At 38.1% G+C, this 24,000-nt stretch overlaps 1 protein-coding gene across 3 annotated transcripts in view; it reads right to left on the bottom strand.

Moving 5' to 3' along the window:
• nkain4 (sodium/potassium transporting ATPase interacting 4) overlaps positions 1–24,000 on the bottom strand; it is a 121,295-nt gene that overhangs the window by 46,134 nt on the left and 51,161 nt on the right. For all 3 annotated transcript variants that reach the window (XM_061904155.1, XM_061904156.1, XM_061904157.1), the window contains exons 3-4: positions 23,713–23,793; positions 4,714–4,914 (exon numbers count right to left, since the gene is read on the bottom strand). In XM_061904155.1, coding sequence (XP_061760139.1) covers positions 4,714–4,914; positions 23,713–23,793 — 282 coding nt within the window. The remainder of the gene's footprint in view (positions 1–4,713; positions 4,915–23,712; positions 23,794–24,000) is intronic.

The following is a 24,000-nucleotide window of genomic DNA, read 5'->3' as shown; positions in this document are numbered from 1 at the left end:
CTCAATAGGCAAATACAGCTTTGCTGTGCTCTGGGGAGCCATAAAGCCATTACACAAGCCCCACTTTAACAAAGACATGTAAATAGCAGCAAAATCTCTTTATTGCACGTGTGCACCAAAGAAGACAACAGTAAGTGAAACAGGCCAACAGAGAGTTAAGTGCACCCCAGGATTTGACTGACATGAAGGTCAACCGGTCTCATTCCCAGCTGTCAAAATGAGACAGGAAAACAGGCAAGGACTATAATCTGCGAGAGGAGGGCGAGGAGATGGAAAAACTAGGAAATATTGTACGCAGAGGAACAAGAGGTTGATGTACAAACCCCGTTTCCGTAAGAGTTGGGAAATTGTGTTAGATGTAAATATAAACAGAATACAATGATTTGTAAATCGTTTTCAACAAATATTCAATTGAATGCACTACAAAGACAAGATATTTGATGTTCAAAATCTTAAACTATTTTTTTTTTGCAAATAATTAACTTAGAATTTCATGGTTGCAACATGTGACAAAGTAGTTGGGAAAGGACATGTTCACCACTGTGTTACATCACCTTTTCTTTTAACACTCAATAAACGTTTGGAAACTGAGGAAACTAATTGTTGAAGCTTTGAAAGTGGAATTCTTTCCCATTCTTGTTTTATGTAGAGCTTCAGTAGTTCAACAGTCCGGGGTCTCCGCTGTCGTATTTTACGCTTCATAATGTGCCACACATTTTTGATGGGAGACAGGTCTGGACTACAGGCAGGCCAGGAAAGTACCCGCACTCTCTTTTTTTTACGAAGCCATGCTGTCTTGCTGAAATAAGCAGGGGTGTCCATGATAACGTTGCTTGGATGACAACATATGTTGCTTCAAAACCTGTGTGGACCTTTCAGCATTAATGGTGCCTTCACAGATGTGTTAATTACCCATGCCTTGGCCACTAATACACCCCCATACCATCACAGGTGATGGCTTTTGAACTTTGCTCCTATAACAATCCGAATGGTTATTTTCCTCTTTGTTCTGGAGGACACCACGTCCTCTGTTTCCAAATATAATTTGAAATGTGGACTCGTCACACCACAGATCACCTTTCCCTTTTGCATCAGTCCATTTTAGGACTGATGCAAAGGGGCCGGCGGGGTTTCAGGATATTGTTGATAAATAGGTTTGGCTTTGCATAGTAGAGTTTTAACTTGCACTTACAGATGTAGCAACTAACTGTAGTTACTGACAGTGTTCCTAAGCCCATGTGGTGATATCCTTTACACTCTGTTGTTTTTTGATGCAGTACTGCCTGAGAGATCAAAAGTCGGTAATATCATTGCTTACGTGCAGTGATTTCTCCGGATTCTCTGAAATTTTTGATGAAATTAAGGACCGTAGATGGTAAAATCCCTAAATTCCTTGTGATAGCTCGTTGACAAATGTTGTTCTAAAACTGTTCTACAATTTGCTTACAAAGTGGTGACCCTCACCCCTTGTTTGTGAATTACAGAGCATTTCTTGGAAGCTGCTTTTATACCCAATCATGGCAACCACCTGTTCCCAATTAGCCTGCACACCTGTGGGATGTTCCATATAAGTGTTTGATGAGCATTCCTCAACTTTATCAGTATTTATTGCCACCTTTCCCAACTTCTTTGTCACTTGTTGCTGGCATCAAATTCTAAAGTTAATGATTATTTGCACAAAAAAAGTTTATCAGTTTGAACATCAAATATGTTGTTGTCTTTGTAGCATATTCAACTGAATATTGGTTGGAAATGATTTGCAAATCATTGTATTCTGTTTATATTTACATCTAACTCAATTTCCCAACTCATATGGAAACGGGGTATGTAGATTTACATTCTTTCTATGATCAACTGTCACAAAGCTGGTGTTAGTTTTCAGGAAATTATTTGTGAATGTCCTGTGGTGGTAATACCTCTGCTAGATGTGTGTAGGTTGGTAGTGATGTAAGAAATACAACACATCCAGCATCTCTTCACCGTTATGTCACACCTGTATATATACATCTGCCATATCTTTTCTCGTTTTGGTCCTCCTATTAATGTTCATACATTAGATTGCATTTTTCTTATTTATCAGTGGATGTGTCACAAAGAAGCGAAATAAAGACAAAATGGCCGGATCAGGCCCGCCAACAGGTTTTATCCTGCCCGCCTGATGAGTTTGCCAAGTATTAAAATGAGTTGCATTTTTTTTTTATGAAAGAAACTGCTGTTCTGAATGTGTCCACTGGATGTAACAATAGCAATTATGTTAGGACCAGCAAGAGGTACAAAGTAAAGCGTGGAAACTAAAAACCTGCCGTTTTGTGTCTTCCGCTTCAAACACATCGTTATTTGGCACCCTTACTCCTTAATAATGTCTTTGTGTGGGTTTTAAGAATAAACGGTAGTATCTTGTGTATTCGGATAATCAACTTTTACTTTGAAAATAATTTTTTGTCTTGAAATCAACTTTTACCTTGAAAATAATTTTTTGTCTTTAAAATCAACTTTTACCATTGCAAGATGCCTCGTTGTCGTCCTTTTTCCATAATGATAACGTTAATAATAATAATAATAATAGATAGATAAAACTATTTTCTATACACCCAAAACGCTTCGGAATATCAGAGCCATTAGAGGCGGCACATGGACCAAACCAGTGAAATAAGGTGTTCTACCAACGGGTTCTAGGATTACCGCCACGACAGGCGCCAACTAAGGTATGAAAATATAGTGAGAAAACTTAACCCTTTTGGATAGTTTTACATCCGATTCTCACGGTTTGTTGAGTTAACTCTGGATTGATAGGTGACAAAGGAGGTGTTTGATACCTCGAAGAGTTTACATGGGTGTGAGTTTTCCTTGCCCTTTTGTGTGTTCTTCCGAGGATGTTGTAGTCGTAATGATTTGTGCAGTCCTTTGAGACATTTGTGATTTGGGGCTATAGAAATAAACATCGATTGATTGATTGATGTTGTGTTTTTTGTTTAATCCAGGAAAGACTGCGACTTAAAATTTAAATCCTGGCTTTGTAGATAAACTGATACCACGTCTAAACTCATTGTGTTTTTGAAACTGCACTAAATTCCTCAAAATTTTCAACAAACTTGAAGTGTTTTTTCCAGAGGATTATTTGTGATTTGTATGTTTTCACAATGTGCTTGTTTTATTTTTGGCCAAAGTAAAAAAAAGTAACAAAAACCTGGAGTTGTCTTTATTTTGAAGTTATCTTGGGAATTAATTTTCCTCCATGCGGCTCCGAGCTAAAATGAGTTTGACACCCCTGGTCTACATTATATGCTGACGACACTGATGAGAAAATGAGTCATGGTGGAGGAGGAAAGCATACTTTTAGATGACAAAGAACCTTAAAGGATAATCGAGCAAAGTATTCCCGTCAGTGATGAATGAATGATGCCCTCACCCAATTTTAAATGCTGAGTGGTGTAAAGTCTGACACGAATGTGTGAGCATACGCTTTGAGTAGACATGGACCTCTGTGGACTCTGTTACACCTAAGTTCCACCTGAGTATGTTTGGGCCTTAAAAGTATAATAAAGTGGCAATAAGTACTAACTGATGATGCAGCATCCAAAACTGGAGTTTCAGTATATTGCTCAAGGGTATATTGACAGCACTGAGGAGCAGCAAAGGGAATTGAACCTGCCATCTTTAGATTGAGAGACCACCATACCACCTGTGCCTCACTTCTGAAAATCATCTTCTATTATCAACAACTTTCTGGCACATGGTAAATCTGAGCCGACCATGATTACTGGCCCACAGATTCACATTTTTCATCTAAATGACACAAACGACCATCCTTGGAGCCCCAACTAAATATTTCATGGCCTCTCAGGGCAACCTTGAAAAGCCATCTCACAAAGAGAAAGGGAGGCCTTGTTTTCTTTTTTTCTTTTCATTCATCCTTTGAGTTTTTGTCAGCTATCTGCTTGGCTGGCTGCCCTCACTTTAACTGCACATTCAACCACAGAGGAAAAGAGAAAGACCATCAGGAAGGAACTTTCTTACTTTCCTGTTTTTGCTTTAAGAAACATTATATACAGTGGGGCACAAAAGTATTTAGTCAGCCACCGATTGTGCAAGTTCTCCCACTTAAAATGATGACAGAGGTCTGTAATTTTCATCATAGGTACACTTCAAAAAATTATATTTTGGTTTCATCTGACCACATGAAATTCTCCCAATCCTCTGCTGTATCATCCATGTATCCATTTTGGTATAAACTCAACTCATCGTGTTTGGAGGAAGAAGAATACTAAGTTGCATTCCAAGATCACCATACCTACTGTGAAGCATGGGGGTGGAAACATCATGCTTTGGGGCTGTTTTTCTGCTAAGGGGACAGGACGATTGATCCGTGTTAAGGAAAGAATGAATGGGGCCATGTATTGAGAGATTTTGAGCCAAAACCTCCTTCCATCAGTGAGAGCTTTGAATGGTTGACCAAATACTTATTTTCCACCATAATTTACAAATAAATTCTTTAAAATTCCTACAATGTGAGTTCCTAGATTTTTTTCACATTCGGTCCCTCACAGTTGAAGTGTACCTATGATGAAAATTACAGACCTCTGTCATCATTTTAAGTTGGAGAACTTGCACAATCGGTGGCTGACTAAATACTTTTTTGCCCCAGTGTAGATCGTTTATAGGACATCAACAATAACTATGTATGACACAACACTGGCGAGCGCAGATACTCACTGCGATCAGGATCTGCATTCCGCTGTGCATGACCTCAATATACTGGTAGTCTATGAGGCAGCCCATGACGGTGATGTAGGAATGGCTCTCAGTGGTGTGGACCCCTTCAGTATGTGGCATCTCTCTCCTCACACAGCCGGGCCCATGTTCGCTCCACCATGTGTGATGGGCTGAGATGTTGAATGTCAGCAGGTCACTGTCCTGGAAAAAAAAAACATCAACGGTATTCAAATTTATTCAAATCATTCAGGAAGGAATAAACAGAATAGAATATGTGAAGCTAGGCAAACACACACAAACAGCTCCAAATATATATTGTGGCATATCCCAGGGATCAATACTGGAACCAAATTGTTAAATCTCTAAACAAACGACATTCCTAAAGTTACATAGGACTTAGTTAGTAATATTTGCATTAGCCGCATTTTGCAATTGTTTATCATTTTAACAATCCCCCCAAAAAAGACGTGTGTTCTTGTCTCTTATAATGAATGTGAATGATAGGCGAAATTCCCAAAAAAGTGCAGTGTCCCTTGGATGAGATCAGAATGAAGTGTGAGTGATGCAGCGGTTTAATTCATCATAATAATGAAGCAAAGGATGAAGTATGTTGAAGCAGATGGACTATCTTAAAAAGTGAATTGCACTCTATATATGCATATATATACTGTGTGTGTGTGTGTGTCTATATATATATATCTATATATATATATATATATATATATATTTATATATATCTATATAAATATATATATATATATATATATATAAATATATATATTTATATATATATATATATATATAGATATATATAGATATATATACATAGACACACACACACACACACGGAAGTCTCAAGTTGCTGGCACGGCCGCTCTACCAACTGAGCCACACCGCCCCACAAGAGGCTTCTTGTAAAATGCATTCATGCATTATATTGCATACATCATCCTATTTATATGTTGAGGACACACAATGCTTTAGAATAGTTATACTTATACTAAGAAACAGCCAGGGTAGCTTGAAGACAGCAACTACAGTTTGTCCCTGGACACAACCAATGTATGGCATAAGCCTAAGAGTGGTGAGGGTGTAAGCATCAACAGTTAAATAGCAGGCCCGTTTTACAGTTTGGTTGTACAGCCACATTACATAATCTCAAATTCATCGATATTAAGGCGGTGCACTTAATGCCTTCACAAAGTCTAATCAGCAGCTATCTAGCTATGCATGTGCAGACACTCACACCAGTCAATACTCCCAATACAGCAATCTAACCCCCATGTGCCCCCCAGTGATAAGACATACATTATTATCAGAGCAATGTGCTCTCTGGATACTTACATTCAGGTTTCTATATCATGAAAATTGCAGCAAATCTTTGTTGATCATAATTTATCAGGACCTCTTCTTTTTGTAACTTGAATGTGTCTCAAAGTAAATGGATGAGAATGTGAACATTACTGACTGGACAGATGGCATTGATTGCATCTCCAAAGCTGCTATTTCTAAGATGAAGATGCCCCTATTGATGGAGCGTGCATGGCCGGTGATATTGAAGAGGAACACCTAGGGAAGGGATTTCCAACCATTTTTTTTTTCTAAGAGCTACTTTTACTAAACTAAAATGGTCAAGAGATGCACATTTTTTAAGTTCTATTTTTGGGCATGACAAATAAAAAGTTAACTCATGTGGTTAATCCCATAATTGCATTAAATGTGCATAAATGCAGAGTATTCACACAACTTATTTTGACCATACATGCTCCTTTACCTTAACAGCAAATTGTTATACTGTCACGCCCAAGGTTCATGTTTTGTTTTGGTCATGTTATGTTTAGTTTTTTGGACATTCAGTTCTTGCGTTTGCACTTCCTTGTTTTCTTTGTCACCATGGCGACTTATTAGTTTCCACCTTGTCTCCAAGTCCTTAGTTCTCACACCTGTTAATCATTATCATTGGTGGTTGCAAAGTGTTCAGTCTGGCAAAGTGTTCAGTCTGGCAACTTCACATATTCCTGATGTTCTTCCTTTCCATGCCATGCCTAGTTTCCCTTCTGCTCATGCCACGTAAGTTTTGTTTGTTTATGCCACAGTGCAAGTGTTTTCTTTTCATGTTTGTAGTTTGCAGCATTTATGCTAATCTTTTGTTTCACAGCCTAGTTTTTGTACTTCCGCCCTCGTGCGAGCTTTTTGTTTGTCTTTTAGTAGTTATAGTGTTAAATAAATAAACATGTACTCACTTCCCTCTGTCGAAGAAACAATCCACGTCCAAGTCATTGTTTGACATATACGGTCAGTGATTAGGTCAATGCATATGTCTCTGGCTAGTGTGGGGAAAGAGATATGGAAAATCTGCTAAAAACCTAAGCCTAACATTGAACCAGCAGTTATCATTAACTGAATGAGGCATCGAAAATGAAGCAGTGTTTCTGTGGACTATATGTTTGCAAACGTGTCTCCATTTGTGTCGTTCTTCCAAATTTCTTGTTGTTTTTCTTACTTGCAGCACTCAATGAAATCGAACAGCACGGATGGATTCACACCATATATGTGCTTGTAAACTGCATAATGTGATATAAATACGCGCACCCTCAAAATGTCAATTTCACTCATTTATTAACAAAACTGTTCCACATTCATAAAAAGATAATAAATTAAAGGAAAATATTTAGTTTGTATCATAACATCTCAGTTACCTTTCAGTAAGCATATCTAGCCTTATAACTGTGGGTTTGAGATAACAAATCAACAATAATACATAGTTAACTTTGTTTACTTTCACTGAAGTAGTCAGACAAGTTAAGTTGATAACCTAAATAATGGAGCAAAAAATACATCGAACCATGTTGTATAAAAAAGCAAAATCATTCACGTTAACTCAGCTCTATATAGTGCAAAATGTCAAAAAAAATTACATATGACCTTCACAGTGCACACAAGTCCAAAAAGTGCAAATTCATTTCCTTTTTGCATACTCTGGAGCAGGCTACACATGGATTTGGTCCACGTTTTATCCAAATTTTGTATTTGTCATTTTCCAGCCAATTTTCATTAAACGACAACCTCCCCGCATGATGGCCGATGCGCCACTGTCCTCTTGGAGGCGACAGAGTCATATATACGGCTCTGACATGACAACAACCGAATATAAGATCTCAGGCAAAGCCCACAGATCAAGTGTGTAGCAGGGCTGGGCGATATGGCTTTATTCATATCTCAATATTTTTAGGCCATGTCACGATACACGATATATATCTCAATATTTGGCTTTAGCCTTGAATAAATACTTGATGCATATAATCACACCAGTATCATGATTCTATGTGTCTACATAAAACATTCTTGGCCATACCGCATTAATATATGCTCATTTTAAACTTTCATGCAAAGAGGGAAATCAAAACTAAGTCAATTTACCAAAACTGTATTTATTAAACAGTTATTAGGCAGTGGCACAAACATTCATGTAATTTCAAAACAGAAAGTGCAAGATTGTCAGACATTTTAAAACAAACAGTGCACTTTTGTGCATGATGTCATTAAGATGAAATATCAAAACAACACTTAAATTAAAGTGCACTTTTTCTACTGAACGCCACTACAATATTTTAAAACAAGCAAAGTGCACTTTTGTGCATGATGTCACACATGATAATTAAAAAACTGTAAAATAAAAATGTGCTGCATAATAGGAAATGTGGTAGGTTACTGCGGACGATATCTCCTGTTTTTGACTATTTTTTTCATGCGGTGTTGATCTGGAAATGGAAGACACCAGGCTCAGTTGGGTCAGTGTTGGTTGCTTCGGCATTTTGGTTGGCCGCTGATTGTGACGTGGAGTTTCAAGCACTCTTCTCTAGCGGGTGACTTTTCAAATGATGCCACAAATTAGTAATGCTGCTACTTTTTGTAGCAACGCTTTTGCCGCATACTTGCTATATTACAATTGTCTGTTCAACATCTTCTCGTTTGAAGCCAAACCACCGCCAGACGATGGACCCTGCGCTGTTTTTCTTCGGAATTAATTGTTCTTCATCCATTTGTTAACAGATTTGCACCTTCTCTCTTTCGTATTACCACTCGCACCGCTCCGCTTGCACCACCTGCGACACCTAACTTTACCCATGCCCCTACCTCTCTGCTCCGCGAGGGCGTATGACATTGCACGCACGACAGTATGTGACATATGTAGGAAAATGAAAATTAAAAATGCTGGTTTTCGCAGAAAATTACGGAGTTTTAAAGCAAATGTTCTTTGACCCATTGATGAACGACTCAAAATCAGCTGGCAAGCTATCGGTAGCTGACGAGCTACTGGTTGTAGACTCTGGAATATTGTGTGGATGCCTAAAATCGAGGCTTTCATTTGAAAAGTATATGTGTTAGTGTGGAAAAAATGAGAAGGTAGGGGACGGCTGTGTTGGTCAGAGGTCTGTCTGGACAATCAGGGGTTTGTCCGTCAGTTAGTCTTGTGCCATGGGGGAGAAGATGGGGATCAATAGGAGGTGACAGAGCATGTGCCACATGACCTCCCCCGTGCTTGAAGGGCCTGGCTTGCTTACTCGCGCACACAAATACACTACCATACGTGTCACATACACACTCTCCCAATTGTCCCGTCAAGGTTGTGCAAGGCAAGCCTGTCTGAATTAGCTGACTCTGTCTGATGATAAAATGTGTCAGGGGCTTCTAAGAAGGCAGTGTGTCAAGTGTGTGTGTGTGTGTGTGTGCGCGTCCACAGCCCATTAGGCAGCTCTCCTCCTGGCCACCATATGCAGGACTGGGAGCCGAGGCTGGCTCCATCTGTTGGGTTAATGCCCAGCCTCAGCCCCGAGCAGCTGGTCCCAACAAGCTTCATTATACAGCACACACAAACACACTCATAGTGGACGGACAGAGCTGAGTAAAGTGATATACAAGACACACTCAACAGAGCTTCGGTCTGTCAGACAACGACAGAGGCATCAGAGCTTGAGAAGGTGTCTCTGAAATTCCTTTTGGATTTTTGATGTAGGTGTGAGACAAATATCGGCTGAATTAATTATTCTCAATAGTCGGGTTGCCAATTGGCCAACAGACCCATTAGTGAGAAGGAAGGTGGAGGGAGAGGGACAGTCGGAGAGGAAAAGAGGAGTGACAAAGAGCAATGCAATATTTAATCCGAAAAAAACCTTTGGGGAATCCAGCAGTGTGGTGGCTATCTGGCGAGATTTACACACACAACTACAAACTCCGTTTCATTATGAGTTGGGAAATTGTGTTAGATGTAAATTTGTGTATACAGTTTCACTATGATGCATCACATGTTTTACATATTTTATTTTTACAACATGTTCTGAAAGGATTCGGAAGAAGCAAAGCTTAATACAAACCCCGTTTCCATATGAGTTGGGAAATTGTGTTGGATGTAAATATAAACAAAATACAATGATTTGCACATCTTTTTCAACCCATATTTAGTTGAATGCACTACAAGGACAATATATTTGATGTTCAAACTCAGACTTTTAATTTTTTTTTTTGCAAATAATAATTAACTTAGAATTTCATGGCTGCAACATGTGCCAAAGTAGAGGGGAAAGGGCATGTTCACCACTGTGTTACATTACCGTTTCTTTTAACAACACTCAATAAACGTTTGGGAACTGAGGGAAATAATTGAATCTTTGAAAGTGGAATTATTTCTCATTCTTGTTTTATGTAGAGCTTCAGTCGTTCTGTTGTATTTTACGCTTCATAATGCGCCACACATTTTCGATGGGAGACAGTTCTGAACTGCAGGCAGGCCAGGAAAGTACCCGCACTCTTTTTTTACGAAGCCAAGCTGTTGTAACACGTGCTGAATGTGGCTTGGCATTGTCTTGCTGAAATAAGCAGGGGCGTCCAAGAAGGACTGCGCTTAGATGGCAGCATATGTTGTTCCAAAACCTTTATGTACCTTTCAGCATTAAAGGCCTACTGAAACCCACTACTACCGACCACGCAGTCTGATATTTTATATATCAATGATGAAATTTTAACAATGCAACACATGCCAATACGGCCTTTTTAGTTTACTAAATTGCAATTTTAAATTTCCCACGAAGTGTCGTGTTGAAAAGGTCGCGGTATGATCACTCGTATGATGACAAGTGCGTTTGACGTCTCGGGTTGTAGCGGACATTATTTTCCAGCCCGATGCAAGCTACAGGTAGTCTGCTTTAATTGCATAATTAAACAGTATTCTGGATATCTGTGTTGCTGTATCTTTTGCAAATTGTTCAATTAATATTGGAGAAGTCAAAATAGGAAGATGGAGGTGGGAAGCGTTTAGCCTTTAGCCACACAAACACACAGTGGTTCCTTGTTTAAAATTCTAGAATGTGAAGCTTTACTATGGACCAGAGCGGTCAAGCGAACATGGATCCCGACCAAACGTCAAACGGCAGTTTTCGGTGAGAAAATTGTGGTAATAAGTCAGCTCTTACCGGAGACATTAGCGGAGCTTCGTCCTGCTGCAGCGCGTGACTTCCCACAGAGACTCTGGCCTTAACACACCCGTGGCCACACCCCTCCGACTTTCAGGTACTGTATAATCTCACTAAAACAATAGGCAGATAAGGGATTTTCCGGAATTATCCTAGTAAATGTGTCTAATAACACCTGAATTGCTCCCACTGCAATCGCCTTTTTTATTTTTAACTTTTATTATTATTTTTTTCTAGTCCTTCACTCTAAATTTCCTCATCCACGAATCTTTCATCCTCACTCAAATCAATAGGGAAATTGTTGCTTTCTGGGTCCGAATAGCTCTAGCTGCTGCTGGCTATGATTGTAAAAAATGTGAGGATGTGAGGAGCCCTACAACCCGTGACGTCACGCGCACATCGTCTGCTACTTCCGGTACAGGCAAGGCTTTTTTATTAGCGACCAAAAGTTGCGAACTTCATCGTCAATGTTCTGCACTAAATCCTTTCAGCGAAAATATGGCAATATCGCGAAATGATCAAGTATGACACATAGAATGGACCTGTTATCCCTGTTTAAATAAGAAAATCTCATTTCAGTAGGCCTTTAACGGTGCCTTCACAGATGCTGGCTTTTGAACTTTGCGTCGATTACAGTCTGGATGGTTCGCTTCCCCTTTGGTCCGGATGACACGATGTCGAATATTTCCAAAAACAATTTGAACTGTGGACTCGTCATACCACAGAATACTTTTCGACTTTGCATCAGTCCATCTTAGATGATCTCGGGCCCAGAGAAGCCGGTGGCGTTTCTGGATGTTGTTGAAAAATGGCTTTCGCTTTGCATAGTCGAGCTTTAACTTGCACTTACAAATGTAGCAACAAACTGTATTTAGTTAGAGTGGTTTTCTAAAGTATTCCTGAGCCCATGTGGTGATATCCTTTAGAGATTGATGTCTGTTTTTGATACAGTGCCGTGGGAAAAAATCGATTCGAATATAAATCGCAATTCTCACGTTGTGCGATTCAGAATCTATTATCTTTTTTCTTTTTTTATCGATTTTTTTATTTTTTTGTTTATTTTAATTTTTTTTATCAATCCAACAAAACAAAACACAGCAATACCATAACAATGCAATCCAATTCCAAAACCAAACCTGACCCAGCAACACTCAGAACTGCAATAAACAGAGCAATTGAGAAGACACAAACAAGACACAGAACAAACCAAAAGTAGTGAAACAAAAATGAATATTAACAACAGTATCAATATTGGCAGAGGTGGGTAGAGTAGCCAGAAATTGTACTCAAGTAAGAGTACTGTTACTTTAGAGATTTATTACTCAAGTAAAAGTAAGGAGTAGTCACTCAAATATTTACTTGAGTAAAAGTAAAAAGTATGTTGTGAAAAAACTACCCAAGTACTGAGTAACTGATGAGTAACCTGATTACGGTAACAAGTAATGCACAAAAACAAAAATAGCAATGAGCAACTTCAGAGCCAGGAATATCTCTTAAGCAACTAAAACAATAATATATATATAGTACATTAAAATAAACAAAATTAAGGCACATTGAGCCACAATAACTTAAGAGCACCATAGGCTCAGTAGGCATTGATTGATTGATTGATTGATTGATTGATTGATTGATTGAAAATTGTATTAGTAGATTGCAGAGTACAGTACATATTCCGTACAATTGACCACTAAATGGTAACACCCCAATAAGTTTTTCAACGTTTATCAATTACTTAATAAATGACCAAGTCGAGGTGATCTACCTCATATATACATATACATACACACACGTATCATATATACACACAAATATCATATATGTATATATATATTTATATATATATATATATATATATATATATATATACACAGTATCCATCCATCCATTTTCTACCGCTTATTCCCTTTTGGGGTCACGGGGGGCGCTGGCGCCTATCTCAGCTACAATCGGGCGGAAGGCGGGGTACACCCTGGACAAGTCGCCACCTCATCGCAGGGCCAACACAGATAGACAGACAACATTCACATACTAGGGACCATTTAGTGTTGCCAATCAACCTACCCCCAGGTGCATGTCTTTGGAAGTGGGAGGAAGCCGGAGTACCCGGAGGGAACCCACGCATTCACGGGGAGAACATGCAAACTCCACACAGAAAGATCCCGAGCCTGGATTTGAACCCAGGACTGCAGGACCTTCGTATTGTGAGGCAGACGCACTAACCCCTCTGCCACCGTGAAGCCCTATACAGTATATAATTTATATTTATTTATTTTGCCGTTTTTGTTGACATGTTAAAGGTATTTTAATGAATATACATGCATGTTTAACATATAGATTTGTATTTTTCATGAAGACAAGAATATAAGTTGGTGTATTACCTGATTCTGATGACTTGCATTGATTGGAATCAGACGTCCACGTTTTCAAATGGAGGAGAAAAAAAGTTCCTCTTTTCTGACCAATACCACATGAAAGTGTTTTTTTTGGGGGGCATTTTATTTGTCCAGCATCCATATTCGTTTTTATACACTTTACAATAAATACATTGGCGGCAAACTCCGTAGCTTGCTCGCTTGTTTGCGCTGGTTTTCGGACTATTTTGTTAGCGCAGGCGCAATGGAGCGGCCACTTATTGTGAAGACAGGAACTGTGCGATCAGTCTTTAGGCTTTTGACGGGAAGTACGGTTGAAATAAAAATTTTATTTTTTCCTGTACTCTTTTGATTGATTGATTGAAACTTTTATTAGTAGATTGCACAGTACAGTACATATTCCGTACAATTGACCACTAAATGGTAACACCCCAATAAGTTTTTCAATGTTTATCAATTACTTAATAAATGATCAAGTCGAGGTGATTTACCTCATATATCCATATACATTCACACACGTATCATATATACACACAAATATCATATATATATATATATATATATATATATATATATATATATATATATATATATACAGTATATCATTTATATTTATTTATTTTGCCATTTTTGTTGACATGTTAAAGGTATTTTAATGAATATAAATGCATGTTTAACGTATAGATTCCTATTTTTCATGAAGGCAAGAATATAAGTTGGTGTATTACCTGATTCTGATGACTTGCATTGATTGGAATCAGACGTCCACGTTTTCAAATGGATGAGAAAAAAAGTTCCTCTTTTCTGTCCAATACCACATGAAAGTGTTTTTTTGGGGGGGCATTTTATTTGTCCAGCATCCATATTCGTTTTTATACACTTTACAATAAATACATTGGCGGCAAACTCCGTAGCTTGCTCGCTTGTTTGCGCTGGTTTTTAGACTATTATTTTGTTAGCGCAGGCGCAATGGAGCGGCACTTTTATTGTGAAGACAGGAACTGTGCGATCAGTCTTTAGGCTTTTGACGGGAAGTACGGTTGAAATGAAAAGTGTCTTTTTTCCTTTACACTTTTGATTGATTGATTGAAACTTTTATTGGTAGATTGCACAGTACAGTACATAATCCGTACAATTGACCACTAAATGGTAACACCCGAATAAGTTTTTTAACTTGTTTAAGTCGGGTCATGTGACCGCATGGCTCTGTTTGATTGGTCCAACGTCATCAGTGACTGCATGTGATTGGTGAAACGCAGGCATGCGTATCCTACGTTGAAGCTCTGTCATAAACCAAAACAAACATTAACAGATCGATAAACAAAAGTAGCGAGTAGCGAGCCGAATGTAGATAAAGGGAAAGGAGTAAAAGTAGCCTTTCTTCTCTATAAAAATACTCAGGTAAAAGTAAAAAGTATGTTGCATAAAAACTACTCGTAGAAGTACAATTTATCCCAAAAGTTACTCAAGTAAATGTAACTGAGTAAATGTAGCGGGTTACTACCCACCTCTGAATATTAGTTATATTTTCAGCATAGCAGTGAATAAAAATAGCTCATTGCCATTATCATTAGACATTTATATAAATAAAAATAAAGAACAATAGTGTCACACTGGCTTACACTAACATCGCATCTCATAAGCTTGACAACACACTGCGTCCAATATTTCCACAAAGACAAAATAAGTCATATTTTTGGTTTGTTTAATAGTTAAAGCAAATTTACATTATTGCAATCAGTTAAAACATTGTCCTTTACAATTATAAAAGCTTTTTACAAAAATCTACTACTCTGCTTGCATGTCAGCAGACTGGGGTAGATCCTGTTGAAATCCTATGGATAGAGAATCCTTTTAAATCTGGAAAAAATCGTTTTTGAATAAAGAATCGTATTTAATTGAAAAAAATCAATTTTGATTCGAATCGTGACCCCAAGAATCGATATTGAATCGAATCGTGGGACACCCAAAGATTCGCAGCCCTACAGTGCCGTCTGAAGGATCAAAGGTCACGGTCATTCAATGTTGGTTTCCGGGCATGCCGCTTACATAGAGTGATTTCTCCAGATTCTCTGAACCTTTTGATGATAATATGGACCGTAGATGTTGAAATCCCTAAAGTTCTTGCAATTGCACTTTGAGAAACGTTGTTCTTAAACTGTTTGACTACAAACCCCGTTTCCATATGAGTTGTGAAATTGTGTTAAATGTAACTATAAACAGAATGTAATGATTTGCAAATAATTTTCAACCCATATTCAGTTGAATATGCTACAAAGACAACATATTTGATGTTCAAACTGATAAACATTTTTTTTTGCAAATAATCATTAATTTTAGAATTTGATGCCAGCAACACGTGACAAAGAAGTTGGGAAAATGGCAATAAATACTGATAAAGTTGAGGAATGCTCATCAAACACTTATATGGAACATCCCACAGGTGTGCAGGCTAATTGGGAACAGGTGGGTGCCATGATTGGGTATAAAAGCAGCTTCCATGAAATGCTAAGTAATTCACAAACAAGGATGGGGTGAGGGTCACCACTTTGTAAGCAAATTTTCAAACGAGCAATTGCAATGAATTTAGGGATTTTACCATCTACGGTCCGTAAAATCATCAAAAAGTTCAGAGAATCAAGAGAAATCCCTGTACGTAAGCGATGATATTACGGACTTTTGATCCCTGCATCTAAAAAACGACTTCAGTGTGTAAGGCATAGCACCACACTGGCTCAGGAACACTTCATAAAACCACTGTCAGTAACTAAAGTTGGTCGCTACATCTGTAAGTGCAAGTTAAAACTCTACTATGCAAAGCCAAACCCATTTATCAACAATATCCAGAAACGCTGCCGGCTTGGCTGGGCCCGAGCTCACCTAAGATGGAATGATGCAAAGTGGAAAAGTGTTCTGTGGTCTGACGAGTCCACATTTCAAATTATATTTGGAAACAGAAGACGTGGTGTCCTCCAGAACAAAGAGGAAAATAACCATTCGGATTGTTATAGGCGCAAAGTTCAAAAGCCAGCATCTATGATGGTATGGGGGTGTATTAGTGCCCAAGGCATGGGTAACTTACACATCTGTGAAGGCCCCATTAATGCTGAACGGTCCATACAGGTTTTGGAACAACATATATTGTCATCCAAGCAACGTTTTCATGGACGCCCCCGCTTATTTCAGCAAGACAAGTGTTACAACAGCGTGGTTTCGTAAAAAAAAGTGTGGGTACTTTCCTGGCCCGCCTGCAGTCCAGACCTGTCTCCCATCGAAAATGTGTGGCACATTATGAGGCGTAAAATACGCCAGCGGAGACCCCAGACTGTTGAACGACTGAAGCTCTACATAAAACAAGAATGGGAAAGAATTCTACTTTCAAAGCTTCAACAATTAGTTTCCTCAGTTCCCAAACGTTTATTAAGTGTTGTTAAAAGAAAAGGTGATGTAACACAGTGGTGAACAAGTCAATTCCCAACTACTTTGGCACGTGTTGCAGCCATGAAATTCTAAGTTTATTATTTGCAACAAAAAAAAAATAAAGTTTATTTGTTTGAACATCAAATATCTTATCTTTGTAGTGCATTCAATTGAATATGGGTTGAAAAGGATTCGCAAATCACTGTATTCCGTTAATATTTACATCTAACACAATTTCCCAACTCATATGGAAACGGGGTTTGTATTTGTTCACGCAGTTGTGGACAAAGGGGTGTACCTCGCCCCATCCTTTCATGTGAAAGACTGAGCATTTTTTGGGAAGCTGTTTTTGTATCCAATCATGGCACCCACCTGTTCCCAATTAGCCGGCACACCTGTGGGATGTTCCAAGTAAGTGTTTGATGAGCATTCCTCAACTTTATCAGTGTTTATTGCCACCTTTTCCAACTTCTTTGTCACGTGTTGCTGGCATCAAATTCTAAAGTCAATGATTATTTGCAAAAAAAAAAATGTATTTCCGTTTTAACATCAAATATGTTGTCTTTGTAGCATATTCAACTGAATATGGGTTGAAAATTATTTGCAAATCATTGTATTCCATTTATATTTACATCTAACACAATTTCCCAACTCATATGGAAACGGGGTTTGTACAATGAGCTAATTAATAACGAATAATCATGTACTAGCCACAAGATCTGCACATCCATCTGTACAAAATCTGTGCATGTGCAGCTATTTACATGGGATTATTTATCAATACAGCTAAGAGTTTCCCCTAGATTGTCAACATACCCACGTGTGTGGCTATGCGTAGTGGGAGCCTGGTCAACATGACGCCATCAGAAAAAATTGCATAATGTGCTTTGAATTAAATTTAATATATAATAAAAACATACAAATTCATTGATAGATTAAAAAATCTAATCTGTGTTTTTAATTGTTATTAACATTATTGTCAATAAGGGACTTGGAGAAGGCATTTGACCGTGTACCCCGGGTAGTCAGAGAGTATGTGGTATTGGACTGTCTGATTGTGGCGGTCCGCTCCTTGTATGATCAGTGTCAGAGCTTGGTTCGCATTGCCGGCAGTAAATCGGACCCATTTCCAGTGAGGTTTGGACTCAGGCAAGGCTGCCCTTTGTCATCCATTCTATTCATAACTTCTATTGACAGAATTTCTAGGCGCAGTCAAGGCGTTGAGGGGATCCAGATTGGTGGCTGCAGGATTAGGTCTCTGCTTTTTGCAGATGATGTGGTCCTGATGGCTTCATCTGGCCAAGATCTTCAGTTGTCACTGGATCGGTTTGCAGCCGAGTGTAAAGCGACTGGTATGGGAATCTTAACCTCCAAGTCCGAGCCCATGGTTCTCGCCCGGAAAAGGGTGCAGGGCCTTCTCTGAGTTGGGGAGGAGATCTTGCCCCAAGTAGAGGAGTTCAAGTACCTCGCAGTCTTGTTCACGAGTGAGGGAAGAGCGGTTCGTAAGATCGACAGGAAGACTTGTGTGGCGTCTTCAGTAATGCGGACGCCGTATGAAGAAGGAGCTAAGCCGGAATACTACATTATTTTCAGGTGAAAGAGAACAAGCTGGTGGTGGGAGGGACTAACAATGTTACTCCAACAAGCACTGAGTACGGGTATAGAAGTGTAATAAGTCAATATCTTAGTAAGTATATTATAAAATAAAAGCAGACATATTTTAAATGTCAGAATATTCTCAAAGAAGACACTTACATAATTACATAACATGATGCCAGCACATCTCATATATGGTGGATGATAGAAACGTAGACAGAACCCTTTTTACAGACATGTTTGGACACAAACATTTTTTATGAACACAATAGTATTTATACGGAGTAAAAACAATACGTACATGGTTTATGTTTTGTCAGTCAGTAGACAACAATAATAAATAGCGACAGACAACATCGATCTTATTCATTTATATCAGAAGTTTATATTAGAAAATGTCTTTGACATGTAAAAATAATTCACTTTGTAGTTACAATTAACAGTAAATAGTCAAACAGTTCACCAAAAAAGCAATATTTTTGTATGTCTGTGACGATCATAATAACAACAAGTGTGGACAATAGTCACATTAAATATAAGAGCATGGCAACTAGAACTTAACATGTAGGTGTGAAAATAAAAGAGAATTAATCATTTGACAAATCAGTCTAATGTATTGCATGAAATCTTACTGACTGTAAAATGTGACATAATGTCTGACAAGGTGGCACGACTATTCCGTGTTTCTTTGAAAAATAACATTTACACATTGCTCTGTCACTGTCAGTATAAAATGTTCACATTTCAGCTTGCAAGATTTGTACTTCAAACAAGAGAAAATACGTCGCAGTAAATTGTAGATCTGTTTTATGTTCTACACACATCCGCACTTGCACACAAAGATACACACACACGCACCCACACACATATGTGCAGACTCACTGTACACACTGGAGTCCAAGTACAATTAAGAAAATAACTACTAAATAATTGAAAAGTTACTGGGAGTTTACTCAAAACTTGAGTAATTTTTTCACATAATACTTACTCTTACTCAAGTAAATATTTGGACGACTACTCTTTACTTCTGCTTGAGTCATATTACTCTAAAGGAACGGTACTGTTACTTAAGTAACACTTTTGGTTACTCTTCCCACCACTGCATAAACTAAAATAATTATGGGTGCGATAAGTGAAGGAATATGTGAGTTTGAGTCACAGTTTGGATTAGCAGTGTGAGCATTGTATTTATTCCATTGAGTATATAACGCAAGAGTTGTTGTTTACTTTGTCAGCACTTGCCTCACATGTTTGCATTCTGCTTTGAGGTTCTAAAAAAGTACGTGAGTCAGTGCATCACATTTACTTAAAGGTCAAAAATAATATTTGCTGATGATAAAAGTCAAGCATGCTCAATTTTGGTTTTTAAAGCGGCTTTGCACTGTGCAATGAAAAGCATCAGAAGTGTGAAGTGAAGTGAAGTGAATTATATTTATATAGCGCTTTTTCTCGAGTGACTCAAAGCGCTTTACATAGGGAAACCCAATATCTAAATTACATTCAAACCAGTGTGGGTGGCACTGGAAGCAGGTGGGTAAAGTGTCTTGCCCAAGGACACAACGGCAGTGACTAGGATGGCGGAAGCGGGAATCGAACCTGCAACCCACTCTACCAACCGAGCTAAACCGCCCGACAAATCAGAAGGATTAACACAGGACATAAAACTAAGTGGCTGTTTTTTTTTTTACAATCTATAACCAAGAAGGAAAAGCTGAAAAGTAGGAAGGAAATCAATATTTGACATGTAGCTTTAGGATATGTGTTTTGTTTTATAGCCAGGGTTTTTCTGATTACATTGTCTATGTTTCCATGCGCTAAATTTGTGTGATTTTTCAAATAGTTCGGATTTTTTTATTGTAAAACCTCAAGTGAAGTCTCAGTGTCCATGCACACACTAATGCAGTTGAGCTAACTATCAAATGATCAAGTCAAGATGATCTACCTCATTATACATACATACATGCATGCATACAAATATATATATAAATATACATATATATATATATATATATACACACAGTATATATACATACATATATATATGTGTATATATATATATTCACACACAGTATATATATATATATATATATATACACACACACACACAAATATATATATATACTTATATATAGGTGTTTAAATAAAATGTGATCATGTTAAATGCATAAAGATGCCCTTCTTTTTGAAGACAATAATATAAGTTGATATATTACCATATTCGGATGACTTGCACTGATTAGAATCAGACGGGAATTACAGTTGTGCTGATAAGTTGCACAATGTCGAATTTACATTGTGGAAGAAAAACAATCCTCCTCTAATTCCAGTGCTACTAGAAAGTGGTTTATTAGCATTCATACTCATTTGTATATCCTTTACAATAAATATATTGGAAGCGCACTCTGTAGCTTGTATGACCTAGTTTACTGAGAGCCTTATTTTATTAGTGCAAGCAGGATGGAGCAGCACTTTTATTGTGAAGACAAAAATGGGCGATCGGTGTTTAGACTTTTAGGCGTTTGAGGAGAGTGTTGAAATAAAAAAGTGCTTCTCGCGTTCCTGCCGGTCGTTTTTCTTCTTCTTCACATTAAGTGCACAACAGCTAGCATCATCTCAGAAGATCCTTGGGTGCTGTGTGTGTCAATCAAGTGACCAAAGTGACGTCATTGTAAAAATTGATGATCGGTAATTTTTAGCTCTATTTTTTTTTTACCTGGCGTCACACCATTTGTGATCGACCTCTAGTTAGCAAACGACCTGATGGAGACTCCTGCTCTAATGCGACTCTTGGTCATACGCCGTGTGCCTCCTGTACACCGGAGGGCGCTTTATTCACTTTTAGCGCAGACTAATGTATTGCTTTTCTGGTTGACCTATATTGTAACACCAAAACAAGGCATCTTTGTGGCTCCTTACACGTCAACAGCACAGTTCTTGTTGTTCCTGATGTCTGCTGTAATATTGTCACATATTAGAAATATTACGTCTCTAATGGCTATGCTAATGTTAAATAGCACACAGCATCACAAAAGGAGTTTAGATTAGGTTCCGAACGTGACACTACTGCCAAGAAGGTCTTGGAGTTGTAGATGCGGGTCTGAAGCAAAGACTGGTGGGAGAGTTGTTTTGAAGGACTTTTCAGAAAGATAATTGAGAGAAAACATTAGAATGTATCAAAGTTCATCTAATAAGCTCTGTGGATTGATGAAAGAAGTTTTGAGTCCGTAGAAAAATACCTTTCCCCGATAATGTTTTAAATGAGGGTTTCTATTGTTCTAGATAAGCTTGCCAGCTGTGTGGAATACAGAGTTATTGTTAATCAGTTTGGAGTACACAAATGCAGACTCAAGAGATGTGTGTACGCTCTATTTTTTGCCTTGTAATATATCTACTTTATTCTCTTTTATCTCACTCGCATTTGTTTAGGGGACCGAATGAAGCCTCCATTTTCCATTTTCTTGGCTACCTTTTTAAACAAATCTCTATTTTTTCTCTCTAACTGACACACTACAACATTTTCCTTTTTTTAATTTGTGAAGCTAACAAACAGTCTCTTCTGCATTCCAGTTCTTGTATATGTTTTTTTTGAAGGGGATCCACTTCCGGGTTATACCCCGCATGTTAAAACTGGTGCATGCGCGACACAGAAGGGTCCCCTCCAGCAGCACACACCCACCATGAACATTAAATGCCCTCACCTCCCAGGGGGTGATCAAGGGTGATGGGTCAAATGCACAGAATAATTTCGCCACATCTAGTATGTGTGTGATAATCATTGGTACTTTAACTTTAAATAAGAGATATAGTTTTCAATCACTAACTTAGTTGTGTTACTCCGATATTAGAAATGCCAAACACGATCAGATTAAGGTGATTCCATGGGTTGTAGAATGCTTATTTTGAGCCAAATTATTTGACAAATCAGACAAATTTAGTACAGATACAGTATCTCACAAAAGTGAGTACACTACACTGCAAACATTTAAGCATCCAAAGGACAACGCTATAGAAGAAAAATTAAGAGGCTCACTGACTCCAGTGTGCGTACCTTAGCAGAGCGAATTCCGTGTAAAATTTCTGCAGTAATCAGCGCTCCTATAGTTTTCCTTGAAACTTCCACGAAATATGACATTGCCCACATCCCTGCCTGTTGTTTACATGTTTCTGTCATGGCATTTTACACTGTCGACAAAGAAGTTGGGATGCTTTACCTGCTGTTATGCAAAGCAGTCAGAAAATGGTATGTATAAACATTAAATGCCACAAGAGACCATGAAGGGGAGTGTTCGTTGCGAGTAGTGCTCGCTACCAGCTGCTCAGAGCAAAATGTTGTATACAGTTCCACTACTGGCACATTAACTGTGTCAGAAATTGTCTCAGTACGGAGTAGTGTGAAAAACATTTCATTCGTACATTGGCCTGATTTTAATCTTATAATATGCTCTTTTTATATTTATGTACATACATACATAAATATACAGCGGTCTCACATGTACTGTGGTGTTTTGTGTAACAAGAGTGCACAAAGTTTCTTCTGTCAAGAAACAATATTGTGTCCATTTATCTTAAAAGTAAATCTTGCTTTAAAAAATGCAGTTTGTGTATAGGAACTTTTTGAGAACATTTAACAGTAACAGGATGATTTTGGTAACAATAACCTTATCATGACATTTTCATAAGGTTATATTCCTACACCCAACAGAGGACAGGAAGGAGCATGTAGTTGTATTAAGGAATAACCTCTCACTCACAGACCACTACTACTACACAAGGGCCGACGCACCAGTTATAAGCACAGATGCGCTATGTCTTAATGTTGTGCAGAAGATAAGGTGACGTGGCTGTTAATTATAAGCCATTATCATTCGCTCACAAGGAAGCGAGAGGATACAATATTTTCAGGGATAATTTAACTGTTTCCAGAACATTTTACCTTTTTTCTCATTTTCAGATATGTTCCATGACTGGAAAATTGGTCACTCATTTTGAACTATGACACGGCAAAGTGAATACATCTTATAGTGTAATTAAATATACTTAAATTGTTTTTGCAGCTGGCCAAACATAATTTTGAAAAGTACCATCTTGAGGTTTCAGTAAAAGCATATGTAACAGATATTAACACCTGATAGAACCCTCACCTTGGACAGACCGCCTACGTCCAGGTAAAAGCAGATGATGAAGACATTCCAGGCCACCCACAGAGCCGTCCAAACTGTGTACTGGAGGAAAGAAAACAATTGGTAAGTGTAAATGCATTAAAAACACATGACACAGATTTAAAACCCACTTTATTTTATATGAAAAAAAAACACACATGGCAGGTGACAGTATACAGTCTCTCCTGATGTTAATGATAGCAGACAAGAAAACAGCTTGAAAAATAACAAATGTATTACTTTTGACATCAGATGTCTTGGACTCATCAT

Source organism: Nerophis ophidion, linkage group LG06 (assembly GCF_033978795.1).
Source record: "Nerophis ophidion isolate RoL-2023_Sa linkage group LG06, RoL_Noph_v1.0, whole genome shotgun sequence".
Taxonomy (NCBI): domain Eukaryota; kingdom Metazoa; phylum Chordata; class Actinopteri; order Syngnathiformes; family Syngnathidae; genus Nerophis; species Nerophis ophidion.
The sequence above is the reverse complement of the archived record's forward strand: the minus strand, read 5'-3'. Positions and strand labels throughout refer to the sequence as shown.